The 19751-nt window shown below is 39.7% G+C and overlaps 2 protein-coding genes across 3 annotated transcripts in view; one reads left to right on the plus strand and one right to left on the minus strand.

Annotated features, from left to right (window-relative positions):
• Positions 1 to 15743, plus strand: part of kcnb1 (potassium voltage-gated channel, Shab-related subfamily, member 1) — a 45484-nt gene extending 29741 nt beyond the window's left edge. For both annotated transcript variants that reach the window (XM_084928878.1, XM_084928877.1), the window contains exon 3: positions 7924 to 15743. In XM_084928878.1, the coding sequence (XP_084785004.1) occupies positions 7924 to 9840 (1917 nt within the window). In that variant the 3' untranslated portion in view covers positions 9841 to 15743. The remainder of the gene's footprint in view (positions 1 to 7923) is intronic.
• A 96-nt stretch (positions 15744 to 15839) lies between these two features.
• LOC146387338 (somatomedin-B and thrombospondin type-1 domain-containing protein) lies at positions 15840 to 19208 on the minus strand (the record flags this gene model as incomplete). Its single annotated transcript, XM_084927300.1, is given in 4 exon segments — positions 15840 to 17696; positions 19020 to 19059; positions 19062 to 19089; positions 19092 to 19208. Coding segments are annotated over 4 exon segments (345 nt in total), but the record flags the coding sequence as incomplete, so codon positions are not given.
• Between the last annotated feature and the right edge of the window lie 543 nt (positions 19209 to 19751).

Below are 19751 nucleotides of genomic sequence, written 5' to 3' on the forward strand. Positions count from 1 at the left end.
AACTGAACTGATGCCTATGCTACTGCAGCTGAAGCTCTGCTAAAACGCAAAAAGCAATGTGACACAAATACTGGAGAAACCTGGACACAGAATAGAGACAGAAGCAGATGGTTTAAAGCTTGGTGAGCTCTCAGAAAGGTACAAATCAGGGACAGAGGGAAAGAGAGAGGGAGAGACAGAGAAGGAGACTCTGTCAGACTTGCTTTTCACAAGCAGGTCCACGTAGCCACCTCCTGTCGAGCTTCAAGGGGGTTGTCATGGTGACAGTGGCTGGCAGTCAAGGCTAGGAGAGTGTTGCATGGTTTCCCAGTGGCCTCCAATGTGGCTCATGGGATGATGGGAAAGCAAGTCAGCTGTGAGTGGATCTTAGTGAGCAAGCAAGACCTGAATTTACTCAGCCAAAAATAGAGCCCGCTCACCTTTACGCTTCAGACCATGCTTGTTCAGGTGTTTAAGTTTAAGGAGAGCGTGTCATTATAATGTAGGTCTAACGTGTTTCCCTGGGTGAGTGCTGGCAAAGGTAACAGACAGGGATGCTGGGACTCACAGGCACACTGTTAAAGCAGAAGAGTCTGTTGCTCCTGTTGCTGCTAATGAGACAAGGTGCCAGCCAGAGCACCGGGAGTCAGGGAGTTCCTTAACTGTCACTTGGGATGCCACCAGACTTAGTGCAGAGTGAGAATACTAACCTGAATTCAGTTGCGTTTAACAGTAATACTATTAATGCAGTAATACATTTCCTCTGCATAAATGCATAGGAGGAGCACCTTTGTAGTAAGAACACAGCTGGAACGTATTCTTAACTCTTTCTCCCATAAAGATGAAATTTAATGACCTCTCATGTACCTTTGATGAAAAGTTTTGAAACCTCACTAATTTCTGACACACACCCAGTAAATTTGTTTCTGGAAGCAGACCTGAACTGCTCAGTTCAGAAAAGACAAACAACAGTTCCTCCTATTTGGTGTCCAAGGGAAAAAGAGTTAAAGAACACAGTTTAACCTTTTTATATATCCTGTAAACAGACTTGTTGGGGTTGGGTAGGTTTCATTTCCAATTGCTCTATAAAAAGCTTTACTCCACCTGTTTGAAACCTCTTGACACTTTAGTTTCAGGCAATGAGTGAATTGGAAATACAGTAATTTAAAATCATGAATAACAACCTGTTTTTTGTAGCTGTTCATATTCGCTAAGGAAAAAAAGAGATATGAAATAAAACTACAGTTTTAGAGAATTACTATAACTGTAATTTCAATGTTGCCATGGTTTGTTTCCAGAGCTTTACACATATATATGTATATATATACATATATATGTGTAAAGTTCAAGGTTCTCTCCTTGCTGTATGAGAACTGGGTTGATAGATGAATGAGCCTGACCCTGGCAAAGCCAATGCAGCGCAAAGAAATGAATCACAGCTGCTGCGACACAGCCAGCATAAAAGCAGGCTGTTGTATCTGAAAGAGAGTGGGTAGTGAAGCACGCCCAGGTACAAGCACAAGAAGATGGGCAAAAATAATTTGACAAGGAGTTTGCCCTGTTTCAAGTCCCAAGTGCTAAGGATAGTGTATTCCCTCTGCAGAGAATTCCATTTATAAAAACTTACTCTTTTGGATGACTTTTGAGGGCATCCTTCATACCAGTTATGTCCAGGACTTCTTTTTCAAGCACACTAATGAGGGCTGGTGTCACCTTGTCCAAAAAGTGGTGTTGCTCTTTGCAGACTATTGTGTCTGCACAAGTGTGCCATGAGGGACCAGTGTGATCTGGCTTTGTTTAGTGTCACGGTGGGATTTCCTGTCACTCTGCTCTTGCTCACATGTTGTCTTCTCCTCTCCTCTAGATATTAATATCTCCCTCCCTTTGTCCTTTATCCCCTTTATTAGACCATGGTGCATTCATCGGTAGTTGCTGTCATTTTTTTTTTGGTTAATATAATGAAATCAATTATACAGTATCCACCACAGAAAAATTGCAGGGTAGGATCTCGGGTGTGGCTGCTATTAACATCCGTTTTGTCATGTGGACAACTGTGAGTCTAAAAATAGTCGGTTATGTTTGAGCTCCATTTAACATTTTCCTAACATGCACATGCTTGCGGTCTCTTTTTTCTAGTAAACTGAAAGGTTTTATCACAGATTTGGGGTTCAGTAATCTTATGAAATTAGCACCCCATGACACTGAACAATTTAAGGAAGTAAGAGATAAAGACAAGTCAGGCAGGGATAGAGAGCGAGCACAGTTTGTAGAGGCAAGGCCATCAGGGACAGAGGCTACTGGGAAATGTGCAGGGTTTCCTAGTGGAACTTAACCTCATAACCATAAGACACAGCAGCACCAGTGTGCCTTCATTAGCGACCTTTTTATAGCTTCTCAATCTATTACCTTCTGCCCTTTTTTGTCCTCCTGTTTCTGTATCTTTCCTGACTCGTTACGATTCTACTGTATCGAGTAATAAGTGGGCGAACTTTAATATGTTGTGTTATACTTGTAACACACCCTGTTACAAGTATAACATGTCGAAGTTTTCTCTTTAACGGCATCGTGTTTTTTCACTGCATCATCTCCACCCCTTTACTTTCGTGCTGGCTTTGTCAGCTCCACCCTCACTCTCCAGTCCCAGCACCTCTCTTCTCTTCAAGTGTTTGATTCAAACAGATTTCCTCCAGGGCAGGAGGGAGAGGAGCACAGAGGGAAGAAAATAAACAGATAGGGTCATTATTCATGTCTGCCACGATGCTATGGCAACAGTGTCCTCCTGCTCTGATTGGTCGTAGATAAGGTTGTCTTTTGAGCCGTCACTTTTACTCTTGGGAGTGCGAATTGTTAGACCATGTCAAGGCCCTCGCTCTCAATCATTGCTGTCAGTCACCTTCTAACAACCTTTGTTAAAACCCTTCCTTTTTTTGCCTGTAAGTTGTGATTTCTTCTAGATGATTTATACAAAAAACAATATATCAAGTGCTCCATGTGAGGCTTTGGTTCTTTTGTTGATGCATGTATTACCCGCAGATTCAGTTTATCACTGAGGTTTTGATCAAGGAAGGAAGTCACAGTGAAATATTTCACTTTGTACTGTTAGCTATGTTAAACTGCTGGACTGAATAGTATATCTCACCCCCTATGCGGCATTTTGGTCCAACACTGCACTCATTTTTGGAGTATTTTAACTATCCTATGATTGATTTCATCATATAACATCCTAACCTCCTTTGTGTGGGCTATTGCCAAAACAGGCTCAGTGTTCTAGCTGCAGCCTCCTACTCATCCTCCAAGTTGTGCTGTTTGGAGCTGGAGTCATTTAGGGTTAATATAACAAATGCGGACTGAAGTTCATGAAGTAAGGAACTAAAGGAATCAGATGTAACATTACATTCATCTTGAAGGCTCAAATCATTTATTATAGTAATAGACAAAGATGTAAGTCATCAGTAAACAGTATGTGATACAGTCCTGTGCAAAAGTCCTGAGCCACACCTTAATTTTTCATATTTTGCCAGGAAAGTAGGAAATTGGTTTAGCAATTTATTGAAATGTTTATGTTTTATTGCAATGGCAGTGTGTTTTGGAACCATTTTTTTTTGCATATTTTCTGTTTGCCGAGTCTTTGATTTCTGATTACAGCCAGCAGATTATTTATTACCAACTGCTTGGTTTAAGTTATTGGGCCTGGGAATATTTTGGAGGAAGCATGTCAGCTGCAAACTAGCTTGCAGGTTACCAGGGTAAAGGAGCTGGAGTTTTCATGGTCTCCCCATGTTTGTGTGGGTCATTGTTTGTGTTCTCATAGGCACTCCAGCTTCCACCCACATTCCAAAAACACCCAGTTAGTGGGGTCGGGTTACTTGGTGATTCTAAACTGTCCATAGGTGCAAAAGGTCTGAGTTACCCAACCTCTTGCCCTGTGGCAGCTGGGATAGGCTCCACACCATGGATGGATGGTCTGGCTCCTTGGAAGAAAAATATAAAGAAATGAGGGTTGGCTGAAGACCTCTGCACAGTACTGTATATAGTATGTAACATTTTGTATCAGTCACTGTAAACTAAAAAAAATGCAGCATGCAGTATATTAGTTTATGATAAATACACAAAATATACACCACTGGATTATGTTGACTCTGTGATTCATCCTCACTGAAGTCAGACAGGGACAGGAGCCCCTCTCTTTTACCTCAGCATTAAGATCACGAGAGACCTGCTGGATTTGTTCCCTTTATTCCCAATTATAAAGGAAAGCTGGAGAGTTTTTTTAAGCTGTTATCACTGAAATGCACACAGGGATAGTCAGTGTCTGACTTGGATATTTTATAACAGGTATGAAGTAGAACGATAAAAAAGAATTAGTATATTTTACACATATTCTAAGTCAGTGGTTTTCAAAGTGTTTTGCCTTAGGCAACCAAAGTGTGAGCCAAAATTTCAAAGCATATTTATTTATATCTGTAAAAAATAGCCTCTGTAATTAGATCTTCGTTTGAATTTTATTTTGGACAGTCTATTTGCAGCTCCTAAAACTAGCTTACCACCAGCAATTATATATGTACTGAGTTGCAAATACCTTGTTAGGCACTTTCACATAATCCAGGTCTTTCTGCTTCTGGTTCAGAAGGCAGGCCAAGTTTCTTTTACAAACATTTACATGCACCCATTTAGCTTGTTGCATCAAAAACTAAAGCATTAGCCACCTTCTTCTAAACCTTACTAACTCAGGCTGAAGGCTGTTGACATCCCCGGTCCATACTAAAGCCAAAAGACAAATTGCTTTTTTCACGGTTTTTCTTTAGGTGTTTGTTTGTCTGCACTGTAGTTAGTTGAGGTCTGGTTCACAAAAGAAAGTGATTAAGCGAGTATTAATCTTCTGGCTGTAAATGTTTCCTAGTCTTGTAATTATAGCCATCCAACTGACTAGAGTTCCCTTTAACAAAAGTTTTTCAAAGAATGAAAAAAGTAGAGAAGAGCCTAGACCAGTCAGAACAGAAAGCCACAAACTCGATATCAGGAAAATATGCAATGTTCAATAACATTTTCAAGACCACTAGGGGGGAGAAGGACAAAAATAAAAGGAATATATGCAAATATATTCATCTACAGTCCTGTTTTATTTCCTGTGCCTCTCACTTGACACCATAGCTTTGTTACAGATCAGCTGGTAAGCTATGCTGCTGCCGTTTTGGTATAGTTTCCTCAGCTTCACTGTTTGCCCTTAAGAGAAAAATGTCAGACACAAATAATCGTGTTATCATCATACAAATGGGCATATTAATGTTATCATTTTATAATTAGCCATAGCTGTTAGCCACTATCTTGTGACAATAACTAAACAAACTGACCTCACAAAATGTTCCATAAAGGCTAAGGTGTCCGTGTTCATCAAGTTTGCTCTGCTGCTCTTCATGTGTTCAGCTGCTAGTGAGGGGCGGTGTGTCTGCTTGTCTGTGTGTAAATGTGTGTGCGCTGAAGGAAGTGAAGATGACACTGTTGCAAAAGAGTTTCTAATCTGACAGTAATTTTTAGAATCCATTGGTACTAGATTATAATTTTTGACAAATCTTTTAGGTTTTTTATGCTGATACATTATTGAAAACCCAAAAACAACAGCCACTGTGTGTATCAAATGGTACTATAAGTATCAGTTCTGGTGACAACCCTAATCAGACTAAACACTGTTGAATCAATGGTCAATATGTGATCTGCCATTTTTGTTTGACTGCATTAAAGGAGATTTAAGGCAACAGGAAGTCTCCAATGCTATTTACACTATCTACTGTTACTATCATTTTTTTCCTAACATTTAAAAAATTTATTGAAATTCTGTGCTGCTAAATTTTCCAGTTAAAACATCCTTGTAATGGTCAGGTGTTGAGGACAAGTATTTTTCAGCCAGAGAAAAGAACGACAAATAGTGAACTCAGCTGTTTTCTTCTTTAAAAAGTATAATTTGCCCAGAACTCATTGAACTCATATGTTCTTAAACCTTCTTTTATTAATGTGTTCATTTCCTGTTTTTATGCTTGTCTTTTTTGCTCTGTACAGTGTCCTTGGGTGTTTTGAAAGGCGCTTTTAAATAAATTGTATTACTATTATTATTAAAAGTTTTTCTTTTTAGACTAGTTAGCAACTAAAGTTCTTTGTGCAACAGATAAATTTAGACATCTGTCTAACTTAGTAGGAAATGAGGTAAAAAAGAGAAAAACTCTTTGCTTTATTTACATCATAGTCCATCTGTCTTTGTTTATCTAACCCCGATATTATTTTTCGGCACAGTGTTCCTTATTAGACCATTTCGGGAGCTACTGTTCCACATGACAGCTCGAGGACTAAAATTTTAAAGTGTCGTACTAAATCAAATCAAACCTCAAGATTTCATTCAAGTGATTTTTGTAAACTAACCTTTAATATGAGGCATAACTAAGTTTTTTGTCTTCTACAAAGTTAGATGTAAAATCATTCTAGCTATTTTTTTTTTTTTTGGTTTTTTTGTGTGTGAGCTGGACTTGATGGTATATCGCAAGCTGGATGGCACTGCAACATTTTCTCAAGTATTTTTCATACAACATTACGCAGTCATTTACTCAGATCAAACAAACTCAAGAATAACATACTTCAAAGCAAACGCAACCATTTTTTTGTTTACACAATGAATCCTGGTTGATGGGGGTGCTGTCAGTGCTCAGAGAGGTGTAGTCTGCCACCACGTACGTGCTTGTTAGCATGATTGGTGGAGAGTGGGTGGGGTAGCGTGTGTGTGTGTGTGTGTCAGGGTGCTGTTTTTTGACAGACTTCCCAGTTCTGTGTACTGCGTAGAGTGAATCATCAGCATCATCAAGTGCAGTAGATTCTGGGGACATTCTGCTCCTATGTGGTTATTGCAGGTTCATTTTCATTACATGATGGTGTCAAGTGACGGCGAGTGAGAGGTCTCTCCTCAGTAATTCTAGAGAGACCATAATGGGAGAAAACAGTGTAAAACTACATGTGGATTATGTTTTACCCTTATCCTACTCTTAAATAGAGAGCACCGAAGCCTTTCAATTAGTCACTGATTTCGTGGCTAGCAAGTAGGTTCAGCACTCTGTGATAATGGTAGGCTCATCTTAATTATCTTAACATGACAATTTCAGCGCAGGGGTAAGTGCTCAAGAGCCCATTTGAGCTCTCGAGGGCTCTGTCCAACCTCCAGTTTGGAAAATGTCATAAAATATCATTAAAAAAAACTTTCTACACCAAAAATAAGCATTTACTGTTTTACCCAGTTCCCAGTTTTATGTTTTAGAAAATTATTCAGTGAGTCTGATATGTGTTGCTGTGATACTTTTGTTTTTGTTGATTGGTGCTAAACATAATTGTCCACTCAAGCACACTCACTCATGTGGATCAGCCTGATAAGTGAGTTATGAATAAATAAGTGGTCCAAGTTTGTCTAATCCATTAGCTCTCAGGCAGTCACACTGTCAGTCAAGCATTTATAGAAGGTTTATTTAAACTGTTATAGTTTAATCACTTGCATATAGCTTAATTGTGTGATCAGGTAATAAAAGTATGCTAAAGTGCACACTTGACGATGATTTCAATTTCATAGTTTCCTCTTAATGCAGCTTTCAACTTCAAGTTTAAGTCATTAAGGCGAAAGAATGTTTTTAAAAATAATTCCAGTTTTATGACTCATGCAACATCATACACAAAGCTGTAAATAGAAAAATTAAATTATACCAAATTTGTTTTGTCTTTAAAATAGTACCACTTCTTCTAAATACACCTGAGTGCAGTTTTCAAGGTTTTTAGCAGGTTTGCTGTTCCCAACATCTTGAGCTCGCTGAGTGTCTTCAATGTCTGCAACAAAACCTCTCAAGTGACCAAAGTTTTAATTACTGTAAGCCATTCTCTGATGCATAAAATCTCATATTGACTAATTTTGTCTTTCAGATACTCGCCATCATCTCCATCCTCTTCATCGTGCTTTCCACCATTGCCCTGTCTCTGAACACCCTACCAGAGCTACAGGATACAGATGAGTTTGGCCAATCCACAGACAACCCTCAACTTGCCCACGTGGAGGCTGTCTGCATTGCCTGGTTTACCATGGAATACCTGCTCCGTTTCCTCTCCTCCCCGAATAAATGGAAGTTCTTTAAGGGTCCTCTAAATGTTATTGACTTGTTGGCCATCCTGCCCTACTACGTCACCATTTTCCTGACAGAATCCAACAAGAGTGTATTACAGTTTCAAAATGTTCGGCGTGTGGTTCAGATTTTTAGGATCATGCGTATTCTACGTATCTTGAAACTGGCTCGTCACTCTACAGGTCTTCAGTCTCTGGGTTTTACCCTTAGGAGGAGTTACAATGAGTTGGGCCTACTTATTCTTTTCCTTGCCATGGGTATCATGATTTTCTCCAGTCTGGTATTTTTTGCTGAGAAGGATGAAGAGGATACAAAGTTTAAAAGCATTCCAGCTTCTTTCTGGTGGGCTACAATTACTATGACCACAGTGGGCTATGGTGACATCTACCCCAAAACTCTCTTGGGAAAGATTGTCGGGGGGTTATGCTGCATAGCTGGAGTACTTGTGATCGCTCTACCTATTCCTATTATTGTAAATAACTTTTCTGAATTCTATAAGGAACAGAAGAGGCAAGAAAAGGCCCTTAAAAGAAGAGAAGCCTTAGAAAGGGCAAAGAGAAATGGCAGCATTGTCTCAATGAACTTGAAAGAAGCATTTGCACGTAGTGCAGAGCTGATGGATGTGGTGGTGGAGAAGAGCGAGAGGCCTCATGACAACCACCTCTCACCCAGCCGCTGGAAATGGACTCCCAAGAGGGCTGCATCAGAGACAAGCTCAAACCGTTCTTTCAATGCCCAGGAGTTAGGCTCTCCCAGCAAGGCCCGAGCCACCAGTCCCCAGAGGTTAAATGTTCAGAAACTAGAAGAGATGTACAACCAGATGGCAAAGACACAGTCACAACCCAACCTCAATGCTAAAGAAAGGGCCTCCAGAGTTGGTAAACAGAGGGATGAGATAGAGCTGGGGGCTATACATGACCATGGTCAACAAGCCCTAGGAACCAGGGATGGAGTTGGAGACATGAAAAGCTTATCCAGCATTGACAGCTACATTAGTTGTGCAACAGACTTCCAGGAGAATCCACGCTTCTCCCACAGTCCTGCAATAGATCTTGGTCTTCAGGAAAGCAACCGCTTCTCATACAGTCCAGCGACAGCATTGTCCCAGCACACCAATACAAAAACTGGCCAGCAAACAACAGGGGACCGTGAGCCCATGCTGACCCCTGTGTCTGTCACAAAGACGGACAGCACAAGGAAATTTTTCTTTTCTGGAATCTCCTCAAAAAGCCTTATTCCCAAAGGAGGCTGCCGCAGCGACGGGGAATCAGGACTTTCCCCACTTTCAGACAGCTCAGTTGTGTCAGACCACTCTCTGTTAAGCCCCGAAACCTCTGCGTACACTACTGCCAGCAGCAGGACCCCACCGAAGTCTCCAGAAGGCACTCCCCTGGCCCCAACTGTCTTCACCTTCCATGACTCCTCCATCAGCAAGTACATTGATGCCGATACAGACGATGATGAGCACCTCCGTGACATGTCTGACACCAGTCCCTCTGAGCGTCTCCTGGCTGATGCAAGCCCGAAACGCAGCATTAATATAAATTACCAGAGGGGCACTAACCATTTAGAAGCAGCCCAGAAAATGCTGGGTCAGAATTGTCTGTTCCCGCTAGAAGGGATTCGTGGGCTAGCTCATGATAATCACATAGGACCAGAGATGGCACGTAGACCAAAGGCTGAGAGGGGACGTCAAAATACTTTGGATAAAGGCCTCTGAGGTGCAAGTGAAGCAAAAACTAACAGCAAGTTTGGGACAGAGTGTTTTTGGTAGAGACACCTTAGAGGCTAAAACACTCCAAGCCAGAGAAAAAGGAAGGAGAGACAACCGGTCTCGCTAAAACATTTCACAAATTACCTGAGCATGCCACTGGGCAATAAGCCTTGGGTGAACATGTGTAGTGAATACTCTGGGAGAAAAACATTTCTTAATTGAAGAATGTCACTGCCCCTCCTTCAGCTCATTCCTATAAGGAGATATTCCACACACACAACAAAAGAGCAATCCCAAGTAGCCAATGGGTCTGTTCAGAGATGTAGAGTCATCAGAGAAATAAAGCTGAAGTTATAAGTGCGAAACCCAGCTAAATGATGGTTTTAGTTGCAGGGGGTTATCTCTAAAAAAAATCCCCGCAGCCACTTTCCAGAACTAAGTCCCAGTTGATTTTGTAGTCTTGAAGATACAGGAGAGGACCTAGAAGCCTATAAGCTACTTACTTGTGCCCTCCATTCCCAAACCTGGCCTTAGTCATTTACATTCGTAGGGGTGTGCATGTCTGCTTATATGTGTGCCTGTGTCTATAAGAGACAGAGCAAGAGAGAGTGAACAGTAATGAATGGCCAAATGATAATTCATGTACACACACTCTTGAGATTGTCTAGCCTGATTTATTTTTCTATAGATAAGAGAAAGTTCCTATTAGAAATAAGTACATTTCTGGTCTGCTGTGTCATAATCACATGTGAAGAGTTATCTCATATGAGGTTCAGTGTTTTGGCACAGACGCTGCTCCAGCTCATCATGCATTATAATGACCACTTTTCCTGTTAACAGTGTTTTGCTAACTCATGTTAACATGTCTTGGTGAGAGTGAATGATCGAATGACGGATAGATTTCCTAGCACATCAGAATCTTTTTTTTGGATCAAGAGGTTTCTTTTTGACATGGGCTAACAAAAGAAAGAATTATGCTGATTGCGGCATAAAATGCACATTATGAAAGCATGCGTGTACCCAGTCTCATAACATAAAATAACATGATGATTTGCTTGTCCATCATCTCTAAATAAAAAAAAAAACATATAAGGAAATCCTCCTAGCCTACTGACATGATGTTTAGAGCAGTTGTTCAGCATGCATCAGCCTTCGTTTGACCAACATAAAAGCAGCCAAATTGTTCACAAATGCATGAACGATATGTGTATAAAACAGCAAAAGCAGGGGAGTTATCCAACCCCTATTTTGTTTCTTAAATGATAAAAAATATATATAACAGCACCATCCGCAACCAGATCCAGCTTACCATTAATCGGGTGCAAATGCCAGAACTGATAAAACTCATGCATGAGTGCACACACACACACACACACACACACACACACACCGGCAAACTATACATCCAGGTACTGGAGACAATTTTCAGGATACCATAGATACGTTTAGTTTCCATGGTGATAGCTGTTTCCCTCAAATGTTGGCAACAGCAAAGCAGTGATTTGTTAATTGGAGTGGCGAAGGTCGACTTACATGTAACATATGCTCACACACATTTACGAATCACACACGGAGACGTGAACCCATAAAGCGACAGTAGTTGCATGTTAGCTGAGCCACTCCTCACTGTGCATATTCATGAGTACTGTGTAAATCTAACATTATAATATAAGGACTTTGTACTTTATTATTTATGTTCATGAATTCAGTTTTAATATATGTTCTGTTATCCCCTGGATTGGCAGACACAATTCTCCGTACACCTGTGTGATTACACTGCTACATAGTATAGTGAGGACCAGTCGCTTAACAAGAATTGCTGCACTCTTCATACAGATTGTAGATGGTGAGAGAGGCAAAACAGAAGTGGTCCTCGTGATCTTAAAAATATATTAAGTGCTGCTTTACACGCCAGATTGTATATGAAACATGGACTTAGCCAATGTGAAATCAGCCACTGGTGCCTGGAGCATTTTAGCCTCTTTTCCACTAGTACCTAGTTAGTTTGACTCGACTCAGTGGTTCCTGTTGTCAGGTACTTTTTACCCCTCAACCGTAAAAGGCTGATATGGTATTGTTGTCACTGGCGGGCGAGCAGTGTGGTCAAGTTGTGAATGCGACCACTCAAAACGAGGCAATGTTGAGATTCATACCGTAGGTGCACCTAGCAAAAATCTCAGACTGTGATTGGAATGTCATGACCTCAATGTCAAGGTCAAGTTTAGAGATTAAGTTTTCTGAAAATCTTATGAATGTGATAACTCCAGACAGACCCCACCTAGGATATTCCAGTTTATACCATATCTGGATCTACTGGGAGGCTGAGGGGTGTCCACCAGTATTTTTAGTACGTTCCCAAGTGAGCTGAGTTGAGCTGAAAATCTGACGTCAACAGACTGCATGCCACTGATTAGCCACGTAGTGACGTCACTGGATGAGTCATGAGAGCGACTCCTTCACGAGAATCAACCAAGAGTCCACCACAGGATTATCACCCTGTCCCTAGCATTCTTTTCTGCCATGCCAACTCTTCTCATGTCCTTCTTTACTACATCTATGAATCTTCTCTGTGGTCTTCTTCATTTTTCCTCCTGCCTGACCTGTCCATCCTGGTCACTCCCAATGCTTCCACACTTCCCTTTCACATTTTGCTGTCACAAATCACCCATGTTACTCACCTTCACCCTGCTTGCACTCTTCTCTTCTTCACCATCCATTGCTGTGAATGGTTGACGCCAGGTATTTGAACTCATCCACCTTCACTGCTTCTGCTCGTTGTACCTTCACTGTTACGCCTGTCTCCATCGCATTCACACACATGTATTTTGTCTTGCTTCTACTGATTTTCATTCCTCTTCTCTCCAGCGCATACTTCCACCTCTCCAGGCTCTCTTTCACCTGCTCCCTATAAAAAGAAAAAAACATGATTAATAAGACTTAGAAGACGGGATTGCAAACATGAACTCAACAGAAAAGTATTTACCATGGTCCTAAACTAAGAGAGCAATGGAATAACTTTCTGAAAGACTTTCTCTTTTGCAGCCATTGGACATCAGAAATATTAAATGTTTCAGCACTTATGTAAGGGATTTACTTTAAAGCTAAGTCCATCTTTTATATACAAGATTTCCACCCATTAACATAAGCTGAGTTACAGTATCAAGAGTCCTTCCACAATCTCTTGAAATCTAATTTCTAGTGCAAAAGTACAAGGTTTTTGTAACGTCTTTAAAAGTCTTTTGAGTAGGTACAATACGCCTTCTGTCATCACATCTTTCATAAATGTTAACAAGATGAGCAAAGAACCTCAGTGCCAACAAAATATACTGTCAAAAGAAAAAAGAATAACTTTAAAATCTTTCTCAGTCTTTTCCTGACACAAATATACTGGCAAATGATGCACGCAAATAAGAGCATTGCACTATTATAAATCTATTTTTTCAGAATTTATCCAACCTAAGTTGATTGACGCATATCGTTTTAGTGTTGTAGTTTAGAGTCTAATCACAAATCCTGATTTCACTTCCTGTTTTAATCACAGAGTTGGACCATTTCATATTGCTCTCCCATAGTGAGAGGAGCTGAGGTGTGAAAGGAATACCAACGACTGCGAGAAGCAGAGGGAACTGTGTGTATGTGTGTGTGTGAGAGAGAGAAAGGGAGACTGCTGTAAAGCTGGGGCATTATAGCAGTGTGGTTGCTGCTTAATGGAAAAGAATGAACTGTTTCCAATATGAATGTGCGGGCTGGGGGAATCCTGCCTTTTGTTTTCTCTCTATTCCATCTACAGTCCTGACTGTAACATGCAGCAGTAATGCAGATTGCAATACAAAGAAAATATTAGAGTTGTGTGAGAAAATAGGATTATTTTTAGTCGATGTTTTTGAAGTGCAGCTTTATTTATAGCTGGGAAACGAGATACGGTAGGAGCATTTTATGAATCGTGTTTAGTATAATTAAGCAGATAACTGTACTGAGAATAGCTTCATCGCATTGACTCACGTTGTATTACACCTTTACATTTTTCCTGTGTGTGTAGATATTTTTTTTATTTAATGTATTTCTTTATTTGAAGTACCAAAAAAACAAAAACAAAAAAATCCCCCACAATGCTAAGAAATTACAATAATTACCCACAAACAGCTGTTAAATAGATTTTTGTTATAAGAAAATATCCTGTTGCACAACAGTTGACTGTGGGTATTGAAAACGATCCAGATGGTCTCTGGTAATGTTCCTTTGGTTACGTTCCTACATGTATACTGTCCAGTAAATGTGTGTAATTCTTCACATTTTCCTGAGGTTGAAGTCACAGGTTAAATCCCAAAGGAATTCATGACAAATTTAGTCAAACAGATTTTATTTTCTTCAGTTTCAACAAGAAAAAATACAGTTCAACTTATTTCAAAAAAACAAAAAGCAGCCAGACAAATATTTTAGGGTGAATTAAGAGATAAATATGAAATATGAAGGGCATTGAGCTCACACAACCCCTCCTTAAGCACCGCGTGAGCTTCTGTCCTATCATTTAGGTTTTCTATATTATTGTAGTCAGGGACCATTTTTCACTGAAATATCTCTCAACAATGATGACAATCAATATATCACGAATAGGCAGCAAGTACTAGTGTAGAGACCTGAGATTTATCTTGGAAAAATATTACGCAAATGCACAACCATGTGCGCACACACACTGACAACTACTGAAATCCTGACACTAGCATTCTTAGAATTAAGCTTTTAGAAAGGAGAGAGCAAAGAAACATCAAGTATGATGTTTGATTTCATATTTAGACTGTGATACTGTGACACAATACCACCATAATAATAATAGTAAAAAAAAAAAGTGTCATTCATTTCTACATTTAGCTTCATTTCATTTTATTTGAACGCTTAAATCCACTCCATTTTCAAGGGAGCCATTCAAATTAATTGAATCTAATAGTATAGCAGACCTTTTAATTTCACCGAGGTTCCCTGTGGAGCAATCCGATGTGAATCAAAGGACTAAACCATGACTCTTTATCAAGACAACACAATCTAGTGACTTCTTTTACCTCTTCTTTATTGATACCAATTAAAATTAAGAGCACAAGTTCTCTAAGATTTTTATAAGTACAATTCCTAATCATCCCATATGACTCCCAGCTGTACAGTATTACGCATTTAGTTAAAATCTAAAAGAGAATTTAATTGTTGAGCTAGCTGCTAAATTTAAAAAAGAGGTTAAAGGAGTTTCCGTTCTTTTGTTTTATTATTTCTTTAATTTATTCTTCAAACCCCACAGGACTTTTTCAAGGACGTGATAGTTTCCAAAACCTGGTGAGAACTACTGCTTTAGCAAGTAGTCCAATTCCACATTCTCTAAATCTAACACTGTATTACAGGGTTGGGGTCGATTCAAGGTGGTGCACAAGACACATCACACGTGGCGCTATAATAAAAAGCAGTATTAAAGCATGAGAAACGGACAAATTCAAACATAAACTATTTTTTCCCTATATTTTAACCTCTCAGTGGAATTGACCCCAACCTTGCCTAAGCCATCAGTCTTTGTAAAGTACACTGTTTCCAGGGAATTGAAAAAAGATATTTGAATGACCTTAGCCAGCTCTTATACAATGTTGTTTGTAGGTCCCGAGGCTGTCTGTTTTGTAAAACAAAAACAAAAAGAGAAAAACATTTTTACCTGTTGACTTTCTATGCTGTTGTTTCTGTATAAATGTTCTATTGTTCAGTGCATGTTGTAACTTTGGCGTTGTAACTGGTTGTGATTCACACAGAGCCAGTACTTTACATGTTAAAAGAAAGTGTCTCAATGTCCTAAGATATTTTTATTTCTTAATAAAAAGCAACGTTTCCCTTAAATGAATCAAAAATGAAATAAATCAGATCACTTTACATTTTGATTAAGGATTGTTGGCTTTGATTTCGCTGTTTCCAGCACATAATAGTTCAACTAATGTTATTTTCTGACATATCGAAAATTATACTAAGCTGTTTGAGAAAGCTACAGTTGTGCATTGGTCAGCACTATTCATATAAACAGGTTTAGTAACCATTATTCTGGCTGGGTGGATCAGGTGACCCTGAATCCTCTTTTAGTCACGCTGCAGTAGACTGCTAGGGGCTTCCCATGATGCACTGACTGCTTCTTCTTCACTCACTCACTCTTTCACTGTGTGCTTATACAGGGAGTGCAGAATTATTAGGCAAGTTGTATTTTTGAGGAATAATTTTATTATTGAACAACAACCATGTTCTCAATGAACCCAAAAAACTCATTAATATCAAAGCTGAATGTTTTTGGAAGTAGTTTGTAGTTTGTTTTTAGTTTTAGCTATTTTAGGGGGATATCTGTGTGTGCAGGTGACTATTACTGTGCATAATTATTAGGCAACTTAACAAAAAACAAATATATACCCATTTCAATTATTTATTTTTACCAGTGAAACCAATATAACATCTCCACATTCACAAATATACATTTCTGACATTCAAAAACAAAACAAAAACAAATCAGCCACCAATATAGCCACCTTTCTTTGCAAGGACACTCAAAAGCCTGCCATCCATGGATTCTGTCAGTGTTTTGATCTGTTCACCATCAACATTGCGTGCAGCAGCAACCACAGCCTCCCAGACACTGTTCAGAGAGGTGTACTGTTTTCCCTCCTTGTAAATCTCACATTTGATGATGGACCACAGGTTCTCAATGGGGTTCAGATCAGGTGAACAAGGAGGCCATGTCATTAGTTTTTCTTCTTTTATACCCTTTCTTGCCAGCCACGCTGTGGAGTACTTGGACGCGTGTGATGGAGCATTGTCCTGCATGAAAATCATGTTTTTCTTGAAGGATGCAGACTTCTTCCTGTACCTGTATTTCATCAGTCCATAAAACCTTAGAAAAATCAGTCTTGAGATATTTCATGGCCCAGTCTTGACGTTTCAGCTTGTGTGTCTTGTTCAGTGGTGGTCGTCTTTCAGCCTTTCTTACCTTGGCCATGTCTCTGAGTATTGCACACCTTGTGCTTTTGGGCACTCCAGTGATGTTGCAGCTCTGAAATATGGCCAAACTGGTGGCAAGTGGCATCTTGGCAGCTGCACGCTTGACTTTTCTCAGTTCATGGGCAGTTATTTTGCGCCTTGGTTTTTCTTCGCGCTTCTTGCGACCCTGTTGACTATTTTGAATGAAACGCTTGATTGTTCGATGATCACGCTTCAGAAGCTTTGCAATTTTGAGACTGCTGCATCCCTCTGCAAGATATCTCACTATTTTTGACTTTTCTGAGCCTGTCAAGTCCTTCTTTTGACCCATTTTGCCAAAGGAAAGGACGTTGCCTAATAATTATGCACACCTGATATAGGGTGTTGATGTCATTAGACCACACCCCTTCTCATTACAGAGATGCACATCACCTAATATGCTTAATTGGTAGTAGGCTTTCAAGCCTATACAGCTTGGAGTAAGACAACATGCATGAAGAGGATGATGTGGACAAAATACTCATTTGCCTAATAATTCTGCACTCCCTGTACAGGCTCAGGCCCCTCCCTGAGCCTGCTGGAGGTTTCTTCCTGTTAAAAGGGAGTTTTTCCTTCCCAATGTTGCCAAGTGCTTGCTCAAAGGGGGTCGTTTGATTGTAGGGTCTTTACCTTACAATATAAAGAGCCTTGAGGCAACTACTGTTGTAATTTGGTGCTATGTAAATAAAACTGAATTGGAATCTAAGTGATCATTGTATGTACAGAATGCAGGCCAGTTGACTGTTGAGCTGGAACAAGCTTCCAGCCTCCCCACACGTCTCCACACTCCCCTGCATCTAGGGTTTCCCACTGCCTGCCACTGGAGAGACTGCCTTCTGCAGGGGGGGAAGGGAGAAATTATTTAGTGGTCACAGGTCTTTGCCTTAAACTCAAGTGATAAGCAATGTTGCCATCTAGTGGCAGTGGTCACTGTTAACCAATTAGGCTGAAACGACAAGTTTCAGAAATCTGAGATGAAAAACAAAACAAAGAAACAAAAAAACCCTGTGTCATTACAGTACAGCTGCACTTAAGCTAACCCTGAACCTCTCAAAATGCAGACGTGCAGATCAGCAGATGCACACGTACTTGGCTCAGATACATGTATAACTATGTGCTCCAGCAGGTAATAAGGACAGGATCCTGTATGCACAATAAATGTTAGCCAGGTTTACAGTAAGTATGTTCACTGGTATGTTAAATTAAGGAATATTTGTGTTTTTGGAAGACTTCTTAAAATTATGTTTTATGCAATATACCAATATTTGTATTGTCTTGTCTTTATGTTATTAGGGCTGATCCTAAATAAGATTTGAAAACATTTACCGGGTTCTTAAATCATAATTTTAGTTAATGTATTTTAATTACTTTTTAAAATTACTTTTGGCATTAGTAAACTACCCCCTCATTCCCCACAGCAGATTAATCTCCTTATTTGTTTTTACACCAGATGCAACCCTCCCATTTATCCAGCTTTGGGACCAGCAGTGGTTGTTCACTAGCAACAAATGGACCAAATAAAAATAGATATGGACTAGTGCAGTGTGATTCAAATAGAAATTAGATCAGGAGTATTTAAGATATCTGTGCAGTGGCAGAAAGGTCACATTGGTGTAGTGAACTTAAATTTTTCTCCTTCACATCAAAATGATTGGTTTCTGTGCTGCATCAACCAGAAGGTAGCCACGACCAGAAGAACACTCGGTTTCATTCATCAATTTGACCCTACACCGGATCTTAGTTTAGAGATTAACTATCATGCTGTGTTCAGTCAAATTTGAAACTAGAAATGAGCTTACTCATCATGGACGTGTCATACTTGAAGCACGCAATAGGGTCATTTTACCAAAGATTTCTATGAAATCTAAATTAGCTTTTGCATTCAGACGAAATGCAGGTTTAGGGAACCTCAATAATAGCTTTATCTGGAACCTGTAAGTCCATCTCTTATATACAGTCTATGGGTCACGAAACACTCAATAATCAAGTGAGATAGGTATGGTATGCTTGAATACCTTACCTATCTCACTTGATTATTGATATTTTCTGAACAACTCAAATCTAAATTCAGTGTTGCTGACTGTCAAGCGCATCCTGGTGAAACAAAGCAGACAATTAGTTTTGATGTTTCCATGCAAAATACTTAAACTGTCTTCAGCCTATCCGTGTTGTTTTCGTCTTCGTCTCCAGCAAAGTGTTTCGTCCGGCAGCACCAGCAGGTGGCTGGCACACGACACACACACACGGCGCCCCTCCTTCAAGTGCTGCATCCACCTGGTATGTGGGCCCTTACTCTGCTGGCAGCCTTCTGTTAGAAAGGTCAACCGAAAGTGGACACATTGCCTATTTTATACAAACAGACACAGACATGCACACATGTGCACGCAGTTAACAAAAAAATATACAGTGAAAAAGCTAAAGAGTATAATTTCACATTTTTCTATGTTGTCTCTAAGTGTTAACCTATCACATTGCTGCTGTGAGGGACACCTCTCTCTTGCCAGCGTTGCCATAGTCACACAGGGTAATAACTGCTAGAACTACAGCAAAAGCATTTATGATAAGAACATTAGTAGCACCATATGTTCAAATACGCTTTTAACCCACATTGTGCTAGGAAATTTTACATGAGTGGACCTGCAAATGAAGTAATTTCTGTTTGATTGTTTTGACTTGTACACGCCATTGTCTGTCATTTATACTACATGCAGTATACTGAAACTAGGCTATAAAACAAATCCTGCACTATATAGTAGCTTCTTCCCACTTTTCCTTTCCAATATGATGATAACCAAAAATGTTTCTCATATGAGTGCTTTAATGCTAGTGTAGCATATATAAAATGACTACAGTATGTAATTTGGGAGACTTTTACTGATACATATGAAATG

This window comes from Perissodus microlepis, chromosome 5 (assembly GCF_051167445.1).
Source record: "Perissodus microlepis isolate ML-2025 ecotype Zambia chromosome 5, ASM5116744v1, whole genome shotgun sequence".
NCBI lineage: Eukaryota > Metazoa > Chordata > Actinopteri > Cichliformes > Cichlidae > Perissodus > Perissodus microlepis.